This window comes from Narcine bancroftii, chromosome 5 (genome assembly GCF_036971445.1).
Source record: "Narcine bancroftii isolate sNarBan1 chromosome 5, sNarBan1.hap1, whole genome shotgun sequence".
Lineage (NCBI taxonomy): Eukaryota > Metazoa > Chordata > Chondrichthyes > Torpediniformes > Narcinidae > Narcine > Narcine bancroftii.
Window position 1 is genome coordinate 87,853,609 of NC_091473.1, and position 21,018 is coordinate 87,874,626.

The following is a 21,018-nucleotide window of genomic DNA, read 5'->3' on the forward strand; positions in this document are numbered from 1 at the left end:
TATTAAGTACCTTGCCATTAACCATGTATTCCCCTTCAAGTTTGACCTACCAAAATGCACCTCACACTTATTTGAATTCCATCTGCCACATTTCCACCCAACTCTACATCTTGTCGATTACCTGTTGTAACCTAGACAGCCTTTAACACTATCCACATCACGTCCAGTCTTTGTATCGTCTGTAAATTCATTCCCTCTACTTCTACATCCAGGTCATTTATAAAATTCACAAAGACCAGTGGTCCCACAACAGATCATGCAGAACTCCACTAGTTACTGACCTCCAGGGAGAATCTTTTCCATCCACTACTATTCTCTGCTTTCTCCAGGCAAGCCAATTCTGCATTCACATAGCCAAGATTCCATGGATCCCAAGTTTCATGACTTTCTGAACATGTCTCCCATGGGGGATCTTGTCAAATGCCTTGCTAAAATCCATACACACCACATCTACTATCCTACCTTCAATCTTTTACTTCCTCAAAAAAAAAACTCAATTAGGCTCACGAGACATGACCTTCCTGTCACAAAGCTATGCTGACTGTCCCTGATACTTCTCCAATGCTCATAAATTCTGTCCTTCAGAATTCTCTCCAATAGTTCACACACCACTGATGCAAGACTCACTGTCTTCCCCTCACAAAGCCATGCTGACCATCCCTGAGAAGACTATAGTTCTCTGTATGCTTATAAATCCTGTAATTAAAATCCTCTCCAAGGATTCTACCTCCCACTAGCTAAGGAAAAAGGAGGGAATTTTTACATTTCTAATTTAGAGATGTGAAAAAATGAGAAAAGCTTTAGACAATGATATAAACTCTGACAGTTTAAAAAAAATTTTGCTCTGTTGTTGATCAGTTGGCTTGTTGCTGTAGAGCAAACATAAAACAGAGACTCTCTGTTGGCAAACAAATCTGAAGAGATTGTTCAGTGTGTCTTTGGATGGATGGAATCAGAGAATAGCTGTTCGCTAATATTATCTGCCAGAGTGATCTCTTTTTCCCCTTTTTGCCCTCCCAATTTCTTTTTTAGTTTACTCATTTTCCAAAATTCATCCAGATCCCCATACCTCCTTCTTGCTCCAGACCAGAGCCACAATTTGCATCATCATTTGAGTGTCTTACCCTTCATACTAACTGCAACTTGCAAGTCCTGGATTTTTGTCAACATATTTTAAATATATCCCATTTTCTTAGTGTTCATTCCTCTTACTTCAAATAATCTTTTGTAATCAACTTGAGGAAATACTATCTTATACGTTTAAAGTTGGTCTTGCCCTCTCAATCCATAACCATCTTAAACCTAACTGAATAGTGGACACTGGACCCCAAAGGCTCATCCACAAACATTTTATCCACTTGCAATTGCTCATTTCCCAAAGACTTGGTCAAATGTTGCCCTCTCCCATGTTGGACCCTCTACATATTCCCAACCAATTTAATTCTTTCACACTATGATCTTTCCAATCAACATTTGGAAAGTTAAAATTCCCAACTATGACAACGTTATTTGACCCATGATCGGCTGCAATCTTCTAGCATATTTGGAAGCCTGTAGTACACTCCAAGCAAAGTCATCATGCCTTTTTCATTCTTCAGCCTCAACCATTTAGCCTCACTAGCTGATCTGACTGTAATGTTACCTCTGACTACTGCTGTGACATCTGCCTTAACTAATAAAGCAACACCCCTATCTTTTTTATCCCCACTTCTGCCCCTCCTGAAGCACCTCAACCCTGGAATGTTGAACTGCCAGTCCTGCCCCTCCCTTAAACAGGTAGTATAATAGCTCCCAGTCACATGCCCTAAATTTATCTGCCTCTCCTGTTAATCCCCTTGCATGAAAAGAGATCCAATTTAGCATTAAAATAGGCATGATTTACACAGTCCTTCCTTGCTTCCTGCTTTTCTCTCTCCCACTAAACTTTTTCTCTTCACCCTCCATACCAACTTCTAACCTCTCACCTACCTCTGTTTTGCAAGGGTCCTACTCTGCTGCTAATCTAGTTTAAATCCACCTGTGTAGCATTGGCAAACCTCCCTTTCAGGATATTGGTCCCTCACTGGTTTAAGTGGAGTCCCGTCAGAAAAATCCCACAGTATTGTCACAGATCCAATTCTGGCAGGCCTCAGGACAGACTCTAACATTAAATAAGCTGTTGACATTTTACAGCTCCCCTTGGCTTTAGTTGGCAGGTTGTTTGTGAGTTGTTGCCCAAGAAAAGCATCTTTGTGGGGTCCTTGAGAGATTTAGGATCGATCATAAAGCAATGCTGTGCTTGAGGCCAACGATTTGAGGGCAGGTTGAAGAAGAAAATATAGCAGATTACACAATGGTCAGTCAACAAATTATAGAGTTTGTCATGGTGCAGAACCATTACTCCATGCATTTTGTCAACGGAAGGATTCTGTTGCTATTATTCCCTGCCCCTTCTTGCTGATCACACTTTTTCCAGAGGATTACATTCCTTATAGCCTGGCAGTGGAGTCACCCAGAAGGATCAACAAGTCTCTGATGCAAACCAAGATTTATTTTTTGCAGGTTGGAGTAGAGCTGCTCCTTGGCCCCATCCAAAGCTTCAAAGAGATAGCAAACATGCACTGATGACTGAGCTGAAATGTCATAAGGAACTCAAAATCTGCATGAGTACTAAGATGTCAGAATAGTTTAGTTTTGATGCCAACACCTTGATGAAGGGCTCAAGCCCGAAACATTGGTGATGTAAAGGCACTATTTGACCTGCTGAATTTCTCCAGCATTTGTGTGTTTTTCCATGAAGTTATTAATTCTTCTTCCACTTTGCCCCTCCAGAAGGAGGTGTATTCACTGCCTTGTTCTTTAAAAGTCATTTCCTACTTATTGTACCTCATTCAGAACAGCAAATTATGGTATAGATGCCAGAGGTTAGTTTAGACAGGTCACTAGTTCATACATTTTAGTTGAAAGTAATACAGTAAATACATTACTTGAGATTAAATTTAGTTTATGTTTTAGGTCCTGTTTAAGTACAGTAGAAATCCAAAAATTCAGATGTCAGAAATCTGGACCTCCTGAGAATCAGGACTTTTTCAAAATTCTCACACTTTTTAAATTAATTGGGGTTTATGTGCAGGCATGCCTGAGCACAATGGCATTTTTCTTTTTCTTTAAATTTAGTTATGATAAATGATTAATGAATAAACTACCCAAATTTACATGTTCATCTCTTTATTCCTCCTTACTTCTATTATAGAGAGTTTTGATGTCTTTTTCTAAATCTAAGATCTCTTTCTGCCAAAGCATTAATGCATCTGATACATTATTGTGGTTGAGATCTGCTGTAGTTGGGATTATCCCAGAGGTTCTGTCATTCCAGGCCTTGAACTTCATATTGTAGATCTGAAGTTTCATTTGCATTATTTCATTTAATATTAGGTAGCTGTTACACTCCAGCCACTACACAAGTTTTATAGAGCAAAGTTAGAATCAAGGAAATTCACACTGACAGGAGCTCAATCTCTGCTACAGGGATATTAATCTTTTCTCTCATTAATAAGTACAAGTTTAAGTATTGCCAGACTCTGCAAAGTTGCCTACTTGAGCACACACAAACACAGGATTCCTTGCCCCACTACCTTCTGTTTATTTTCAAACCCTTACTTCTGCCTATGTTCCAATAATACCACAATGACCAATTCCCTCATTGTTGGTTCCTCATACCCAATTGCATTCATGACTTCAGCTCCAGCAATAAACCAAGCCAATTGCACATCTAATTGAGCTTCCAATCCCCAGAATTTACCCGTGTAATTAAAGCCAGTATCTGTAATTTCTTCCTCTTCTTCTTTCAACAGTGCTTGTTCCTGCCCTGTAAACATAAAATACAAAATTGTTATTAGCTGGAAGTAACCTTATTCCCTATTCAATCATGTCAAACCTCTTTAACCATACTATCCTACAGATAATCCATATATGATAATTGAATAAAGATTATTGGCAGCAAAAGAAAATATTTTAAAACTTTCATAATTCACAAGGAACCATTCAATTATTGAACTCACAACATTACAGAAGATCAAATGTATTTGGATGTTGTTTAATGCTATATAAAATGAAGCAATAGAATACCTAAAAAGCACAATACATGCTGTGATATCCACAAATATTGGAAAAACATCTTGTTGCATGAAGTATAGCTTTTCCTCTTATTTCCTTTTGACAGAGGCGGCCATTCAGCACATCAAATTAAATCTGGCTCTTAGACCAATTTCACTCCTCCACTCATTTTCCCTGTAATCTATTCTTTTGCAAGGTGCCCATGGTTTTCACCTTAATTCCATCACCATCCAACTACCTAATGGGTTATTTTCCAAAGCCAATTAATGCACCAACCAGAGTGCCTTTTGACCATGGATGAAAATGAAATACCTGAGAGAAAAACACATGAAATCTCATTAGGAACAGCACAGAGATAACACAAGATCAATAATCCTGCAACTTCTCTAAGGGTTCCAATCAGTAGAGTAATCACACCTCCAGCACAAAATGATTATGAAACCATTAAATTAGCAGCCTCTTGATGACCCTGTAAAGCATGAACAGCACCTGCCTCAGAGTTTTGGGCTGTGCACTTTCTTGACTGTTGCAAGAGTTTAAGACATTGGAGCAAAAATAAGATATTCAACCTATCAAGTCTCTTCCCCCCCCCCCACCCCACCGCCACCCCATTTAATCATGAACTGATCCATTTTCCCACTCAGCCTCTCACTGCCTTACCTTCTCCCCATAACCTTTGATGCCCTGGCGAATCAAGAAGCTGTCAATCTCTGCCTTAAATACTCCCAAATAATTTGGCCTCCACAACCATCCCACAGATCAAATCCCACAGATTTACCATCCTCTGGCAAAAGAAATTCCTTCAATCCTGTTGTACCTTCTTCTACTAGACTTTCCCATCATGGGAAACAATCTTTCTACATCTACTCTGTCCATGCCTTTCAACATTCAAAATGTTTTAATGAGATCCACCCCTCATTCTCATAAATTCCAATGAAAAGGCCAATAGCTATCAAATGTTCTTTGAGATAACCCTTTTATTCTTTTGAACTTCCTCTGAATTTTCAACATCAGCATATCCTTCATAAATGAAGAGCTCAAAACTGCTCCTGGTGAGGACTCACCAGTGCCTTATAAAGCCTCAACATCATATTCCTGCTCTTATATTTTATTCCTTCTGAAATGAAAATGAATGCCAGCATTGCATTTGCCTTCTTCACCACCAACTCAACCTGCAAGCTTACCTTTCAGGTCCCTTTGCATCTGGATATTTTCAATTTTCTCCCCATTTAGAAAATAGTCGGCTTGTTTATTTTTTTCTACCAAAGTGCATGAACCTACACTTTCTGACATTATATTTCATTTGCCATTTCTCTGCTCATTCTTCTAATTCTGCTCATTCTTCTAATCTAAGTTTTTCTTCATCCTCCCAGTTTCCTCAACACTACCTGGTCCTCCACCTTCCTTCGTTTTAACTATATAAAGCCAATTGCATTAAAGAGAAGTCACTTCATTATGAGCTTCCTTCACCCCAGTCACTGCCCATTCATCTCTTCCAACAAGTATATTCTCTGGAATGCAACTCCATAAGTAGCCTTTCTCAGAATTATAAATCTTTTTATGAGAAAAATATTCATATCACTCATTGCACATAAATATTTGTACTTAGCGGAGGTCTTTCTGAGGACATTCTTTATGCATTTATGTAAAACATTCAACAGTAATCTCACATGGCTCACTAATATACAGCTTCCAATCAAAGACTTTAGGCATTACTGTAGAAGATCAGACATAAGTTTGACTGATTCAGTTGATTTGCCTTTTTACCTTTTACAGAAACTTGCATTTTAACATTGACTTTATTTATATAACCTAAATGTTAAAATGTAATAGTCTTTCCCATTGATTTATGATACCAAATATACGACCAACAAAATGTTCTGTCAGGTTATATACCCACTCAACTTTACCTAATTTTAGCTTTCCACCTCTAAAAAATAGAACATAATTTATCTTCACACCTCTAATTTCAGTATTGTAATTTTGCTCTTCAAATTGATCGTACACAGAAGAGTTTGATTAGAAACATGATTCTTTTTGGATAGTATCCTTAATGTATTTGAGTTTTAACTGTAATTGGACTATTCATTGAGTTGCAGAATTGTTAATCACAGAAACGGGCCCTTTGGCCATATTTGTGCCAAGTTGCCAACCACTGTTTTTATCCGTACAGTCCCATTTACCTGCATTTGATCCACATCATTCCATACTTTTGTGATTCAAGTACCTTACCTCCTGTGCAATCACCTCCTTCCTGTAATGTAGCAGGTAGATCTGGATGCAATACTCCAGGTGTGGCCTAACTAATCTTGTATCAATTTGTAACGTGATATCCCTGCTCTTATATTTTATGCCATGGGTGATGAAGGCAAGCACTCCATATAACTTCTTCAACATGTATCTACTTATATTGCCTCTTTCAGGAATCTATGATATCCCAAGGTCCCTCTGCTTATCAACATTCCTTGGGCCCTATCATTTACTGTGAATGTCCTATCCTTGTTTTATCTTGCAAAAGATATCACTTGTCAGGATTAAAGTTCAATTAAAGATTTTTGACTGTTCAAAATTGCAATAGAAGAACTGAATCTAATGGTGTTTCATCCAGTTGTACTTATACAATTAGATGATAATACACTTGAACTCTAACCCAACACTAGTAAGTCATAAAGCCCAAAAGGTCAAATGACATTAACTCTCTAATACTCTTGAATGCTCTTATTTGATGAAAAGTTAGTTATCACCTTCATGCAGTTTAAGTTACTCAATAAAAGGGTCAGGAAGTGTGCGAAGTGTGGCAGTACAAGGTGGAATTGAATTAGTTAAAATTGTACATTTAAATCTCTACCCAAAATATCATTTTACAAGTCAGAGGTATTGAGGTGAAACAAATAAATGGTGGGAAAAGTTAACTTTAAAAAGTTAAGAAAAAAAAAACTTTGTTAAAGCATTGAAAAAATATTTTAAAAATTTCTATTTTCTTAATGATGATTAAAATGGAATTAACATAACATAACAATTACAGCACGGAAACAGGCCATTAGGCCCTTCTAGTCCGCACCAAACCAAACACTCCTCCCTAGTCCCACCTCCCTGCAACTGGTGACCTTTCTCAGCAATGGTCTTTATGGGGGAGAAGGGCAGATATGAGGCCATTCTCCACCTCATAAATGGATACCTTGGTGAGAAACATCAACAAAGATATCCAAGTCAATAAATTCTGAAACCAAGTAAGTTGCATCATATGTTGCATAAGGGATGGTCACTGACTTTCCCAAGCTCTGTTGAATGCCAAAAGGTGCAGATTACACCATGAAGTCAGTAAACACACCAAAATGCTGGAGGAACTCAGCCAGTCGTTTCAGTATCTAAAGTAGACAAATATATATTTCCGATGTTTTGGGCCTGAGCCCTTCTTCAAGGAAAAAAAAAAAATCAGAAAAGGCAAAAGCAGGATATATCAGAAAGTCTCAGAATCCAAACAATGGGGGAGGAATCCAGACCAACAAAAGGTATAATTGAATATAAGGGACTAAGTGAGAATTTGTGAAAGTATAAGTTGAACAAAAATGCTTAACAAAGAGTTAATGGGTGAGTGTTACGTACACAGACAGCAGCAATAGAAATTAGCTAAGATAGTGTTATATTTAAAATACATTTTTTTTATAAAAATTAATTACCAATGATATAACACCTTATCTAACTTATCTAAACTTAACCCCAATTATGTGTGAATACTTCTGGGCATGGTTATGTGTGTGTTCAGTCTCAGAAATCAAACTTAAAATTGATGCAAAGAAGTAGTCACAAAGTAGGTGGGAGAGACCGGGCAAATCCTTTTCCAAACTCTATCTCTTTTTCTAATTGGTCAACTTCTTTAGCATAATCCTTACTAATTTTAGCTGAGTAACTTACTATCTGATCTCTTAAATATGCTTTCAAAGCATCCTATAAATGTATTATCCACTGAATTAGAATATATTTCTAAAAATGTTGTATTTGATTTCTTATAAAATCACAAAAACCTACCCTTTTCAACAATGTAGAATTAAATCTCCATCTATAAAATCATTTTTCCTTTCAGAAACTAAACATGTCATCAAAAATGGTGAATGATCAGATAAAATCCTAACTTTATATTTTGTATACATAAATCTTCCTTGTAACTCTACCAACATTAAAAACATATCTATTCTCAAATAAGAGGCATGCCTAAAAGAATATAAAGAATAATCCTTGTCCTTCGGATTTAACCTTCGCCAAATATCTATCGAATCCAAAACCTTCATCAAAGTCAAAATCCTCTTTGCAGTTTTAGTTCTAGTAACTGATTTTTACAACTTATCCAAAATTGGATCAAGACAACAATTAAAATCTCCTCCAATTAAAACCTTTTCATGAGCTTCAGCAAAATGCATAAAAGCATCATGAATAAATCTTTCATCATTAACATTAGGTACATAAATACTCATTTGTGTCCACATCTCTGAACAAATTTGACAATGTACCAAAACAAACCTCCCAGCTGGATCTGTAACTTCAGAAACTTAACAGATAAAATCTTATTAATCAAAATAGTAACCACTCTTGCTTTAGAATTAAATGAAGCTGCCACTCACCCTACCCAATCTCTTTTTAATTTTTGATGTTCTTTCTCTGTTAAATGTCTCTTGTAAAAATGCAATATCAATTTTCATTTTTAAAAAATAAGTTAAAACATTTTTTGTTAATTTTATTATTAAGCCCATTTATATTAAAACTTACAAAATTTAATACCTGACGAGCCACCATTTCTTAAATCCAAAAATTAAAGAACTCTCGCCAACCCCATCCCCCCCCCAACAACCATTGGACTCCAACTCTATAAAACCTTTAATTACATTTGACATCTCCAACCAGAAAAAAAATTAAAAGAAAATCAGAAAAAAAACAAAAAAAAAGCCCCTGAAAAAATAAGTAGTGATGAAAACAAATCAGTACTACTTCCCTCTATAATGTGGGAAGTTGCCCTCACCACAAAGTGCCACATGGTTATGGAAGAAGATAAAAAGTCTGCCCCTCCTGGACAGAATACATATTACTTTAATTAAGCAGTTCACTTCTAAGTGTAGCGAGCTTCTTCAAGATCTTTATTCATGGGGGAGTCACGTGATGGAGTAGTGGCCGGACGGTGAACTCCAGCCCTCTCCAGAAAAGTCGGGAAAAACAAAGGAAAACACAAAGGCACAGAAATAAAAGTCACAGAAAAGTGAGTATAAAGGTGGAAAGAAGATGGTGACAAAAAAAGAAAAATCGAAAGCAACGGTAAGAAGAGAGGAAGCGAAGACAAAGGAGGAAAAAGGTGAAGGCCTTACCTGTCCGAAGAGGCCCGCTGCGGAGAGAGAAACCCGCTCCCTCAGGTCGGTAAATAATGGACTACAAAAATGGCTCGCTGAGCCGAGTAAAAGTGCGCAACCGCGCATGAAAAAAAACACACCGACGGGAGGGGGGACCAGCTGGGGAGTCGATCTCCACAGCCGGCAACGACAGCTGCAGAACACCTGCAGCAAGAAGAGACCACAAAAGACAATAGAAACAAGAAAGAAGAGAAGGAAAGGGCAACAAAGAAACAACAGATGGCCAACCCAGAGGAAGAAGAAGAGGAAGAGGAAGAGTACAATGAAATAGAAGAAGAAAAGAAAGGCAAGATAAAGAAGGTACTTTCTCTTATTAAAGGATACATGGAGTCATTTAAAGAATGGCAAACACAGGAATTTAATGATTTAAGAAAAATAAACAACACAGAAGAGAAAATGAATAAAATAGAGATGACCTTAACAGAAATGGGAAAGAAAATGGACAAGATGGAAGAGCGGGCAGTAGCCGCAGAAATGGAGGTAGAAGACTTAAAAAAGAAATTGGAGGAATCTAATAAAAAAACTAAAGAGACACAAGAACTACTAGCTCAAAAAATAGATACAATGGAAAATTATAACAGAAGAAATAACATAAAGATAGTGGGCCTTAAGGAAGATGAAGAAGGCAAGAATATGAGGGAGTTTATAAAAGATTGGATCCCTAAGATCCTAGGATGTCCAGAACTACAGCAAGAAATGGAAATAGAAAGGGCACATAGAGTATTGGCCTCTAAACCACAACCACAACAAAAACCAAGATCTATTGTAGTAAAATTCCTAAGATATACTACAAGAGAAAAGGTACTGGAGAAGACAATGGAAAAAGTAAGAGAGGGCAACAAACCACTGGAGTATAAAGGGCAAAAAATCTTCATTTATCCAGATATAAGTTTTGAACTCCTAAAGAAGAGAAAAGAGTTCAATACAGCAAAGGCGATTTTATGGAAGAAAGGGTATAAATTTATACTAAAGCATCCAGCGGTATTGAAAATATTTATTCCAGGACAACAAAACAGACTATTCTCGGATCCAGAAGAAGCACGAAAATTTGCAGAACAATTACAAAAATAGACTGAGGGAGGAAGACGGGTAATGAGAGTAAAAATGATCACGATTGATATGTATGTGGGTAAAGACAAAAATAGACTGAGGGATGAAGACGGGTAATGAGAGTAAAAATGATCACGATTGATATGTATGCGGGTAAAGAGGTATAAGAGTGAATAGAGACAATGTGCATACGTGAATGTATCTGTACTTAGAGGAAAATATAGATAGTATAGACAAGAATTAATAAGGGAAGGTAATGGAATAGAGAGAATAAGGAGGGAATTAAAAGAGTGACCTTTGTGACATATGAAAAGTGAAATCTTTTCTGGGGGGGGCGGGGTGGGGGGAAATAGCGGTCACTGCAAAATCAGTTGACGCTTGCGAGTGGATTCGCAAATCCAAATGGAGAGGGGAGATGTGGTTGTCCGACAAGGGATAAAGGACAACTCAGGAGGGGAAGGGGAGATTGGGGATAAATAAGATAGAAATAGGAGAATAAGGAAAATGTTGGATGTTGTAGGAATGTTGTCTTATAAAGAGTTGAAAATAAGAAAACAGAAATGGAAAAGGAGGAAAGGTAATGATGGAAAAACGGAAAGAGAAGATAAACAAAATATAAAAGGGCTACGCTGAACTATATGACTTTAAATATTAATGGAATACATAACCAAATTAAAAGGAAGAAACTACTAAATTTAAATGAATAAATGGATTCCATTAGAAAAAAATAACATATAGGTTAAGAAATAATATTGAAATATTCGAACAAGTATGGGAGCCTTACATTAAATACAATAGCGAAAACCTACCGGGGACAAACATTACCTAAGTTGATGGAAGGAGAAGGAAAGAAAAGAATGGACTCAGTAGAATTTCTGGTGTATTTTTGTTGAATGACAACATTGTCTGACTGGCTTAATGCAACCTAGATTGTATACCTAAAATGGATGAGGGGTGGGGGGGGTGGGGGAGTGGCTTGGGAGGAGGGGGGGGGAGAAAAAGTCACTGTATATGTGTGAAAAAGAAATAGTGTATATCATGGCTAATGTGATTTATGGTGTGAAAAATAAAAAATTAAAAAAAAAGATCTTTATTCATGTGCTAATCCTCAATCAACCAATTCTTACTGCTTCAAAACCAGTTCTGCAACTTGCATCATCTCAGATCGGTCTGCCAAAACTTGCTGGATAGCTGAACTCTGCACATCTATTTGTTGATCCGGTTTAATATTTGAAAGAGAATTTGCAAATTCCAAAGCTGCTTCTTCAATTGCAAAGAACAATGACTGATTTTCTCCAGAAAACACTAAGTGTAGCTGGATATTAAAAAGAACATTTATTACCTTCTTTTTCCAGAGAACTAATTTTGCAGGATTAAACTCCTTTTTTCTTTTCATTATTGAAATGCTTAAATCTACATAGAAAAATACCTTATTATTTGCCACTGTTAATGGACCTTGATATTTTCAGGCATTTTGTACAGCCATTCTTAATATAATTTCTTTATTTTGATAAATGTAAACATCTAATCAAAACTAAGTGTGGCGCTTGTCACGGGAATGACTTCTATTAGCTCTATCCAATTCAAATCCATTTGGAAAGTTCTCAGGTCACAGAACTTCTGGAATCCACTTTTGAAAAAATTGTACCGGTTTAGAGCCTTCAAAATCTTCAACCAACCCAACAATCTTCACATTATTCCTGTGATCATGATTTTGCTGTACATCAATCTTTTGTAAAAGTTCTTTCCTTTGCATATCCCATGCCATAACAGAATCTTCCATTTTATTAACTGTATCTTTGTATTGTTCTACTTCATAACAATAGTCTTGAATATCATCTTCAATTTTCTGAACTTGAATTTTAACTTTATCAACAGCTTTGGTATATTTTGCTATTTCTTCTTTTATATTTTTTCATTTCACCCTTAACATATTCAAATTGTGCTTTAACATCACTTCTGACAGACATTTTAACAATAAATACAAGATGGTTTAGCAAAAAAAAATACAACTTTTACTACTTTTACCTAGTTCCATTATAAATATTTTCACAATTTTCTCCCTCGGAACCTTAAGTATCTAGAAGGATTTTTATTGTCACTTCTGGTGACTCTTCCTTCAACTAAACCAAACCCTCTGACACAAAATATTTCAACTCCTTCCTAATGTTATCAGCAGGACTGGAACCCTTTTGGTTTCAATTTTTTTTGTCTTTTTGCATCTGGCGCTGTCTCCTTTTCTCTCTTTTTCCTCAACATGGAACAATTTGCTATCACATGACCAGATTTCTTACAATGCACGTACTCCCTGACTTACAACTGTAATTGCGACTAAGGGATCGGTTGTATCTTAAAATGGATGCAAGTCAGAATTTTGCAGAGTTCTGAAGTCTTAAAGCAAATTTTTAAATCAAATCAACTTAAAGCTTCCTGAATTTGTCGCTCAACCTTGGCGAATCTTTTCACATTCTGGTCCATTCTTACCTTTTAGTTGGAATCCCAGGGTCCGTAGGCTGGGTGCAGCTGTTTTGACTCCTGTGCGCATGCGCGGTGGATTCACGTATTGGAGTTCAGTTGGCGCATGCATGAGAGTTAAATGCCCTGACAGTATTTAATTAACACACTAACCAAACTCCAATACGCAATCCAAACATACATGCACCAACTGAACTCCAATATGCAAACCCAACGCACTTGCACCAATTGAGACTCATGCAACCACTCAAGAATCAAATTGGCCACAACCAGCCTACGACCCCAGGATGCCAACTAACAAATCAAGTACGCACATTTTGGCTCTTCCATATGTAATGGATAAGTATTGGGAGAATTTGGTAAGATTAGAGTAGGTTACACACATTTTAAAACAGATCTTAATTGAAATACTGAAGAATTCATATTCAGTGAAATTTATAGAAACAATGGAGAATGCTATGCACATTTGACAAGTAAGTGCTAATTAAAGTGACATCAGGAAATGAATAGACCATTGTCTTGGATTCCTGGGTTTTGTTTACCTAAGACAACAGCTTGACCAAGAACTCCTGTGATTTGCTGAAGAAGATGGGGTGTTTTGCAAGTGAGAAAGTCACATGGGCTTCCTAGCAGTTGGGAGTTGAGGTGGGGGGGGGGAAGAGAGAGAGAGAGAGAGAGAGAGAGAGAGAGAGAGAGAGAAAGCTTCAGAGTGGCGGATGGTTGGAAGTGCTATCTGTCTGATGTTTCTCTTAGAATAAAGGGGTACAGAAAGGAACTCTGTGGTAGCCTGAAAGGTTATCATCTGGAGAACCCTGATGGGGCAAGTTTCATCAGCGAGATATTGAGATGACTAATGGTGGTACCTCAGTTGTGGAAATCGTGGAACAACAAAACTCTCTCTGCAAACCCTATAAGAACCTTCCTGAGCAGTAAACATTTACCTTTCGAGCACTAAAGTCTGGTGAACTTTATACATGTTAAATTCTGTGAACAGTATAAGAATTGCCTGCAACCAGAGAACTTGGAAGAAGGGGAAGTGAGATTGAACTGTGAACCAAAGAACTTTTCTTAAATTTACACACACATCATACACATGCGCTTAGAATTAGAAGGGAGTTAATTTGGGATAGTTAAGTAAATAAAGATAAGTTAAAGTTTGATTCTATTTTCATGTTTAAAGTTAATTAAAAACAACTTTTGTTTAAATAACCATTTGTTGTGGTGAATATCTATTGCTGCTGGGTTTTGGGATCCTTTGGGCTCTTAACACATGTCCTGCATCTCTGTTATAGTTTGTCAAATACAACATAAACTGCGTACATTTTATATTTTAAAAAAAATCGACCTTGTGTGCCGATAGATGTAAATCACATAGGGCGCAAGTCAGGGAGTACCTGTAGTGGCAAAGGGGACCCGAAAACTTTTTCTTTTGTTGCTTCCCTCTTCTCTACCCTTAGTACTACTTACTGGTCTATTTTCTATCTTTCGCGGATATTCTACATTACCCCTCTATGTGGTTTTACTTGGCACAAATTTAACCTTGTGGGTTAAAGCATACTGATTCACCAATTTAGCAGATTCCTGCCAAGTTTCCATTCTCCTTTCATCCAAATAAGTTATGTCATCCAAAACACATCTTTTAATTTCCTTGACTAACACCTACTCTATCATACTCCCTATTTATATTTCCTGGTGTGCACCACTGGTCAAAGCACATGGCTTTATCATTGGCAAAATCTGTATAAGACTGGTTCCCTGATTTCCTCATATTCATAAATTTTTGTTTATAGGCTTCTGGAACCCATTCATAAGCCTTGAGCATGGCTTCCTTTATGGTCTCATGATGAGCCGCTTGACTGGTTGTAAAAGCAGAGTAAGCCTGATGGGTTTTCCCTTTTATCATACTCTGTAACAGGAGGGACCAATGGTCTTTTGGCCATTTTAAACTTTCAGCTACTTTTTCAAAATGCTGAAAGTGCTTGTCAATCCCTGCCTCATCAAACGGAAGAGCTAACCACCTCCCTACTGGTTATAATCCTCTCACTAGTACCAGAAGGTGGACCTTCTTCACTCCTCCCTTTCACTCTCTAATTGAAGTTTAGTTAACTCAAACTGCCTTTGTCTCTCGGCGTCCTCCTTAAGTTTTTCAGTTTCGTTGGCCTCAAATTTCCTTTGCCTTTTGGCATCTCTAAGTTTCTCTCTCTCAAACTTTTTTTTCCCCCAATTCAATTTGTTCTACTATTGACAATGGTTCAATGGTTCATGGGATTCACTCTGGAGAAATTGTTTTACCTCCTCCTCTCCAAATTTCCCTTTTATTATATAATAGTCACATATAAATTTCTGGACCTGTCTTTTTCATTTATTGTTTTACCACTACCTTGAGCGCTTTTGTTTGTGTAACAGTATTGTGGAAGGTATGAGGAAGAAGGGGGTTAAAAAAATCTCGAGCTAAATGTACCATTAGCAGCAATTTGAAACCTGCCCTTTAGAGTCCTTCACTCGTAATGGATTGAGTATCCTCTTTCATGAACAGCTGCATTTCAACAGGCAGGGTTGATTCTTGGAAAGAGCCCGAAAGCACCAGTGGAGCATTCCTTAGCTGACAAAGAGAAGGCTTCTAAAGAGCACCGATACGCTAACATGCTGCCTAATATGTTGCAACGTGTCTGAAACAGAGATCTGCTTCACTAGAGCTTTGTAGAATTAAATTGGCAGATTAAGTAAGATCACAGGAAGACAATTCAACATAAAAGCCAATTCATGCAGTGGCTTCATAGCTATTGGACATTAAAATGACAGTCAAGAAATGGTGTTCCATTCCTTTGGCGTTTATAGTCCCTCTTGCAGTCTCAGTTACTAACATATAGCAGAATGCAGAACGAAGAGAATTAAAGGAAAAAATTGTGCACTGAAGAAACAGCTTGAAAGCTATCAATATTGATCAATTTCAAAAAGATTTTAATTTGATTGTGAACAACTGTTTACAGTACAATGACAAGGACACAATATTTTACCATGCAGCAATTAGGCTTAAGAGCAGAATGCAGAACGAAGAGAATTAAAGGAAAAAATTGTGCACTGAAGAAACAGCTTGAAAGCTATCAATATTGATCAATTTCAAAAAGATTTTAATTTGATTGTGAACAACTGTTTACAGTACAATGACAAGGACACAATATTTTACCATGCAGCAATTAGGCTTAAGAGAGCAAGGAAGTGTAGTACTGAAATATGCTCGCAAGCAGGCAGAGAAAATTAATTTTGATTATGAATCAGTGCCACCAGAAGATGCGGGTCAGCTTTTCTGGGAAGAAGTGGTGGTGCCCAGAAACAGATCAGACATGCTATTCCAAAGATACAAGCATGTCTGAGCCCCAATGAGCTCTTTCTCTTACCGAACTCGTATCTGACTTTCCATAACTGTACTGCCAACCCAGCAGCCTTTTTAACACCAACAGCAGATGAATTTGAGGAAACAGAGCATGATTGTTTACAGTATAATCATTTTTTGACTTCTGCATGACAAGATTGAAAAGACAGCCCCATTGATGGAGCTATGAATTGGTTTGTAGTTGGGTCAGTCTTTGGTGATGATAAAGATTATGCCATTGTCCAAAATACAGATGAAGTAACAGAGGCAGCTTCCTTCCACCATCTACTGTCTGCACAGCCATCTGAATTGTTTGCCCTTACTAGAGCCTGCATAAAGGGAACAGGAACGTCACTTAATATTTATACTGACTCTCAGTATGCCTTCGGTGTAGCACACAATTTTGGAACCTGATGGCAGCATTGGGAATTTTTGGCATCCTCGGGGGGCACCTAGTAAAAATGGCACTTTTGCTACCAATCTGCTGATATACTATCACCCAGCCTAGCCACCCCGTAATTATAGAATGCAATGCCTACATCAGGCTCCAGGGCCCTGAATCCCTTGGGAATGCTTACACAGATGCAACTGAAAAGTCTGCTGCTATAAATGCTGCCCTCCCTGTTTATTCAGACAGTGATTAATTGGTAGTAAATGGAATGGTATTGCTTGATATGAGGGATGTAGCAAAATTTCAGGGGGATGCCCCTGCTCATTTAATTATGCTTTAAAAACTCAATTATGGACCACCCCTGCTGGACAAATTTGTGTACCTATGCATTTTTACCTGCACTGCCTAATTATATACATGCAGAAGGAAATGGTAGGAGTGGCACTACAAAAGAAGTGGTGGCACCCTAATTTGAGAAAAGAGGCACTAAGAAAGGCACAGAATTGTATTATCTGTCAGATAAAAAATCCTGGTAAAGCAATTAAGTGCCCTACGAATAGGACACAATTGCCTACGGGACCATTTAAGTGTATACTGATTGATTTTATAGAATTGCCTAGAGTACACAGCTATAAGTACCGTCTTGTTATTGTTGATCCACCTCAAATAATTGGGAATGAGGAGCAAGAGTTCTATGTGGAAATAATTGATCAAATATAAAATTATAATTTATTGTGGTACTTAATTTTGAAACTCCCTTCCTTTTAGCACAATGGGATTTCCTTCACTCAGAGAAATGCAGCAATTCAAGGTCAGACTTTCCAGCGATGCTGAGATCCCCAAAATGAATAAAAAAAAACTGATCAGTGGTATTTTTCAAAGTTGCTCGAGTTTGAAGTCATTAGCAAATGTTAAATCAGATCTTTTCAGTGTTATCTACCTAACAAAACTGAGAGAGCTTGAATGGTTTTATTTTATTTGCTTCCTTCCTTACTATTAACTTCAGCAGCAAGAGAAGATTGAAAGATTTTTTTTAAAAATGAGACAATACAAGAGTTTGTTAGAGGGATTGTTTTCTTTCCATAGCATAGCTGCAAGACATGATAAACCAAGCTTGAAACTCAAACTAAATGTTTTGCTGGTGTTTGCCAATTGCAGGTCATATATAGTACTGGTTATGAACAGGGAGTGGGCTGGAAAATGAACCATATTCTAATAAATTGGATCATCTCATTAGAAATGAGATCTGAATACAGTAGTATTCAGTGGCCTCTGTATTGGGTGCCTCTCTTCCATTTATCTTTTCCATGATTTACAAGAATATATCTAATCCAATACTCAAACATATATTGCAAATCTGGTTCTAATTTAGGAAATTTTGAATTTAAAAAACTTTGTCTTATCTAGTGCTATCTCTCATAACTACTTTTTACAACCATCAATCCTTCTCTATACGGAAAATCAAAGGTATTGTTTCTCTTGCAAATTTATTTAAGGTTGTTTAATGTCTTTTGAACAGCTGGCATGTAAATAAGACTTAGCAAATACTTATTTTTTTAGTATTTATAATTAGAAATTTCTCAAATTACTGGTCTTTCCATTTGTATATTAATCAGATTTAGTTGATAACATTTTTCAATTGAATCCTTCTCAGAAAGGATTAATTGGAATTTATATGATAGATTATTAAAATTATGTCCAGTACTTCATGATAAGATTTAAAAAGCTTGGGAAATAAAACTTGCAAGACCCTTATCTGAGGATCTGTGGAACAAGATTTTTAAACTGGTATATATATCTTCTAATGTGCCTGACATTTATTAATCCAATTCAAAATGGTGCATCGTGTTCACATGTCCAAAGATAAATTGGCTAGTATTTTTTTCTAATATTAAACTTATTTATGTCTTATGCAAATCTGAAATTGTGACATTGACACATATGTTTTGGTCTTGCTCATCCTTAGAAAACTGTTGGAAATTTTTAAGTATCTTTTCCACTATACTCCAGCTGGAGCTACGTCGTATCCAATCCAATAACTGCTCTTTTCGGGGTCAATGACCCAGACATAGGGAGCTTTTCTGTACCAGTTCAATGGGTTGTGGCCTTCACTACATTGTTGGCTAGAAGAGCCATCCTATTCAAATGGAAAACTCTGGACCTCCAACAGTGTTTCAATGGTTTTCTCATATTAGGTCTTGTCTAAGCTTAGAAAAAAAATAGATATCATGTATTTGATTCATTGGTGAAATTTGAAGATACATGATGACTTTTTATGTCTTATTTTCATATGATGTAAATATTCCTAATGTGATTAGATGTAGTTACTCTTCCAGATGAGATATAGTCTTACCTGTTTATTTATTCTCCGTAGGAACCAAAAACTATAAAATATAAGTAACCTCAGGATAAGTTGCTCAGCTGCAGTTTTAGTTTTTTTTCTTAGAATAGGTTAGGTTGGGATTTTTATATACTTTTGGTGTGCTTTTTTTTATTTCACCCATTGCATATAATATATGTGATGTTGTATTTTCAATTTTGTTCCCTTGTTTTCATTGTATTGGATTTCTTATACAAAACCAATCTGACTGTCTTCTAACATGACCTTCCCTGTGCAGTAGTGAGATGGTAACTAACATCACAAAGAATGTAGTAAGACCAAATAGATAAAGTAGTAAGGTCATCCTGTTTTTGCCAGCATGTCTGCAGACACCACAAGGGAACATACTGCTGTAAAAACAAGAACTGCCACCTATGTGAAATTTGTAGGGTCTCACACAGACCTCTGCCCAAAAGTATAAAAATGGGATGGATACTCTGTATGCTTTGAGTGGATCTCAGTCCAGGGAATGAGTTACTGAAATCTTTCTTTGAACCCCACTCTCCTGTTAGCATTATCAAGGATGAATAAACAAACTGTTGTACAGTTAATTGGTTCTGTTGTGTTCTGCTGTTTGTTTTATTAAAGCATGGGCTGACTTTCACAAATTGATCATGTATGTGCAAAAGGAGACAGGGAAAGGAGAGACTACAGGGGAAGAAGGGGGTGAGGGAAGGGTTTAATAAAAGCCAGAGAAGTTGATATTAATGCCATCACATTGGAGGGTGCCCAGTTGGAAGACGAGGTGTTGTTCCACCAATTTACGGGTGATCTCAGTCTGGCAGTGCATAAGAACTTTGACAGACATGTCGGCAAGGGAATGGGATTGAGAATTGAAATGGGTGACCACTGGGAGATCCACGCTATTGCTACAGACAGAGCTGAGGTGCTCAAAAAAGCAATCTCCCAGACTTCGACCAGTTTCTCCGATTTAGAGGAGAACATAGCAGGAGTACCAGATGCAGTAGATTACCCCTCTAGATTCACATGTGAAATGTTGCTTCATTTGGAAGGACAGTTTGGGGCTTCAAATGGTGCTGAGAGAGGAGGTGTGAGTGCATGTGGAGTATCTTCTGCGGTCACAGGGGTAAGTCCCAAGGGGACGATTGGTGGGGAGGGAGGAGTAGACAACAGAGTCATGGAGGGAGCAGTCCCTGCAGAAGGCGGAAAGGGGAATATGTGTCTAGTGGTGGGATCACGTAGTAGGTTGCAGAAATGGTGGAGGAGAAAGTGTTGGATGCAAAGGCTGGTGGGATGGTAGGTGAGGACAAGGGGAATCCTGTCCTTGTTGTGCCTGGGGAAGGAGGGGGCCAGGACAGATATGCAGGTAATAGACGATAAGTAGCCGAGGCAGAGTTGAAGGTGGTAGAGGGAAAGCCACGTTGTTTGAAGAAGGACAGCAGCTCTGGTGAAAGTCCTCATCCTGGGAACAAATGTGATGGAGATAGAGGAATTGAGAGAATGGAATGGAATCCTTACAGGGGACAGAGTGGGAAGAGGTGTAGTCGAAGAAGCTGTGGGAGTTGGTGGACTTATAGAAATTGTCTGTTGAGAGTCTGTCTCCAACACAAATCTATTTAAAAAAATTCTGATCAATTTTCACCAAGGTGTCTTCAACATCAAATATTGTGAGCAGAAATTGATAAATTGGAGAAAATGGACTATTCTCAGAAAAATAGGCAAATACCAACAAAAAAACCTCATATTTTAATCAAATTGATGTATTCTTGCAAGTGCAAGGCAGAATGCAAGTCATTACAACAATGCTGCACTCCATCCCAGGCATTGAGAATCAGTTCTGAAACTCACAATAATGTTGTTCTGACCATGGGGTGAAAAGCTCCAAAGCTTTAATATG

General features: G+C 37.4%; 1 protein-coding gene across 8 annotated transcripts in view; it reads right to left on the minus strand.

Moving 5' to 3' along the window:
- Positions 1 to 21,018, minus strand: part of odr4 (odr-4 GPCR localization factor homolog) — a 117,496-nt gene that overhangs the window by 6,779 nt on the left and 89,699 nt on the right. For all 8 annotated transcript variants that reach the window (XM_069938233.1, XM_069938232.1, XM_069938231.1 and 5 more), the window contains one exon: positions 3,782 to 3,847. In XM_069938233.1, the coding sequence (XP_069794334.1) occupies positions 3,782 to 3,847 (66 nt within the window). The remainder of the gene's footprint in view (positions 1 to 3,781; positions 3,848 to 21,018) is intronic.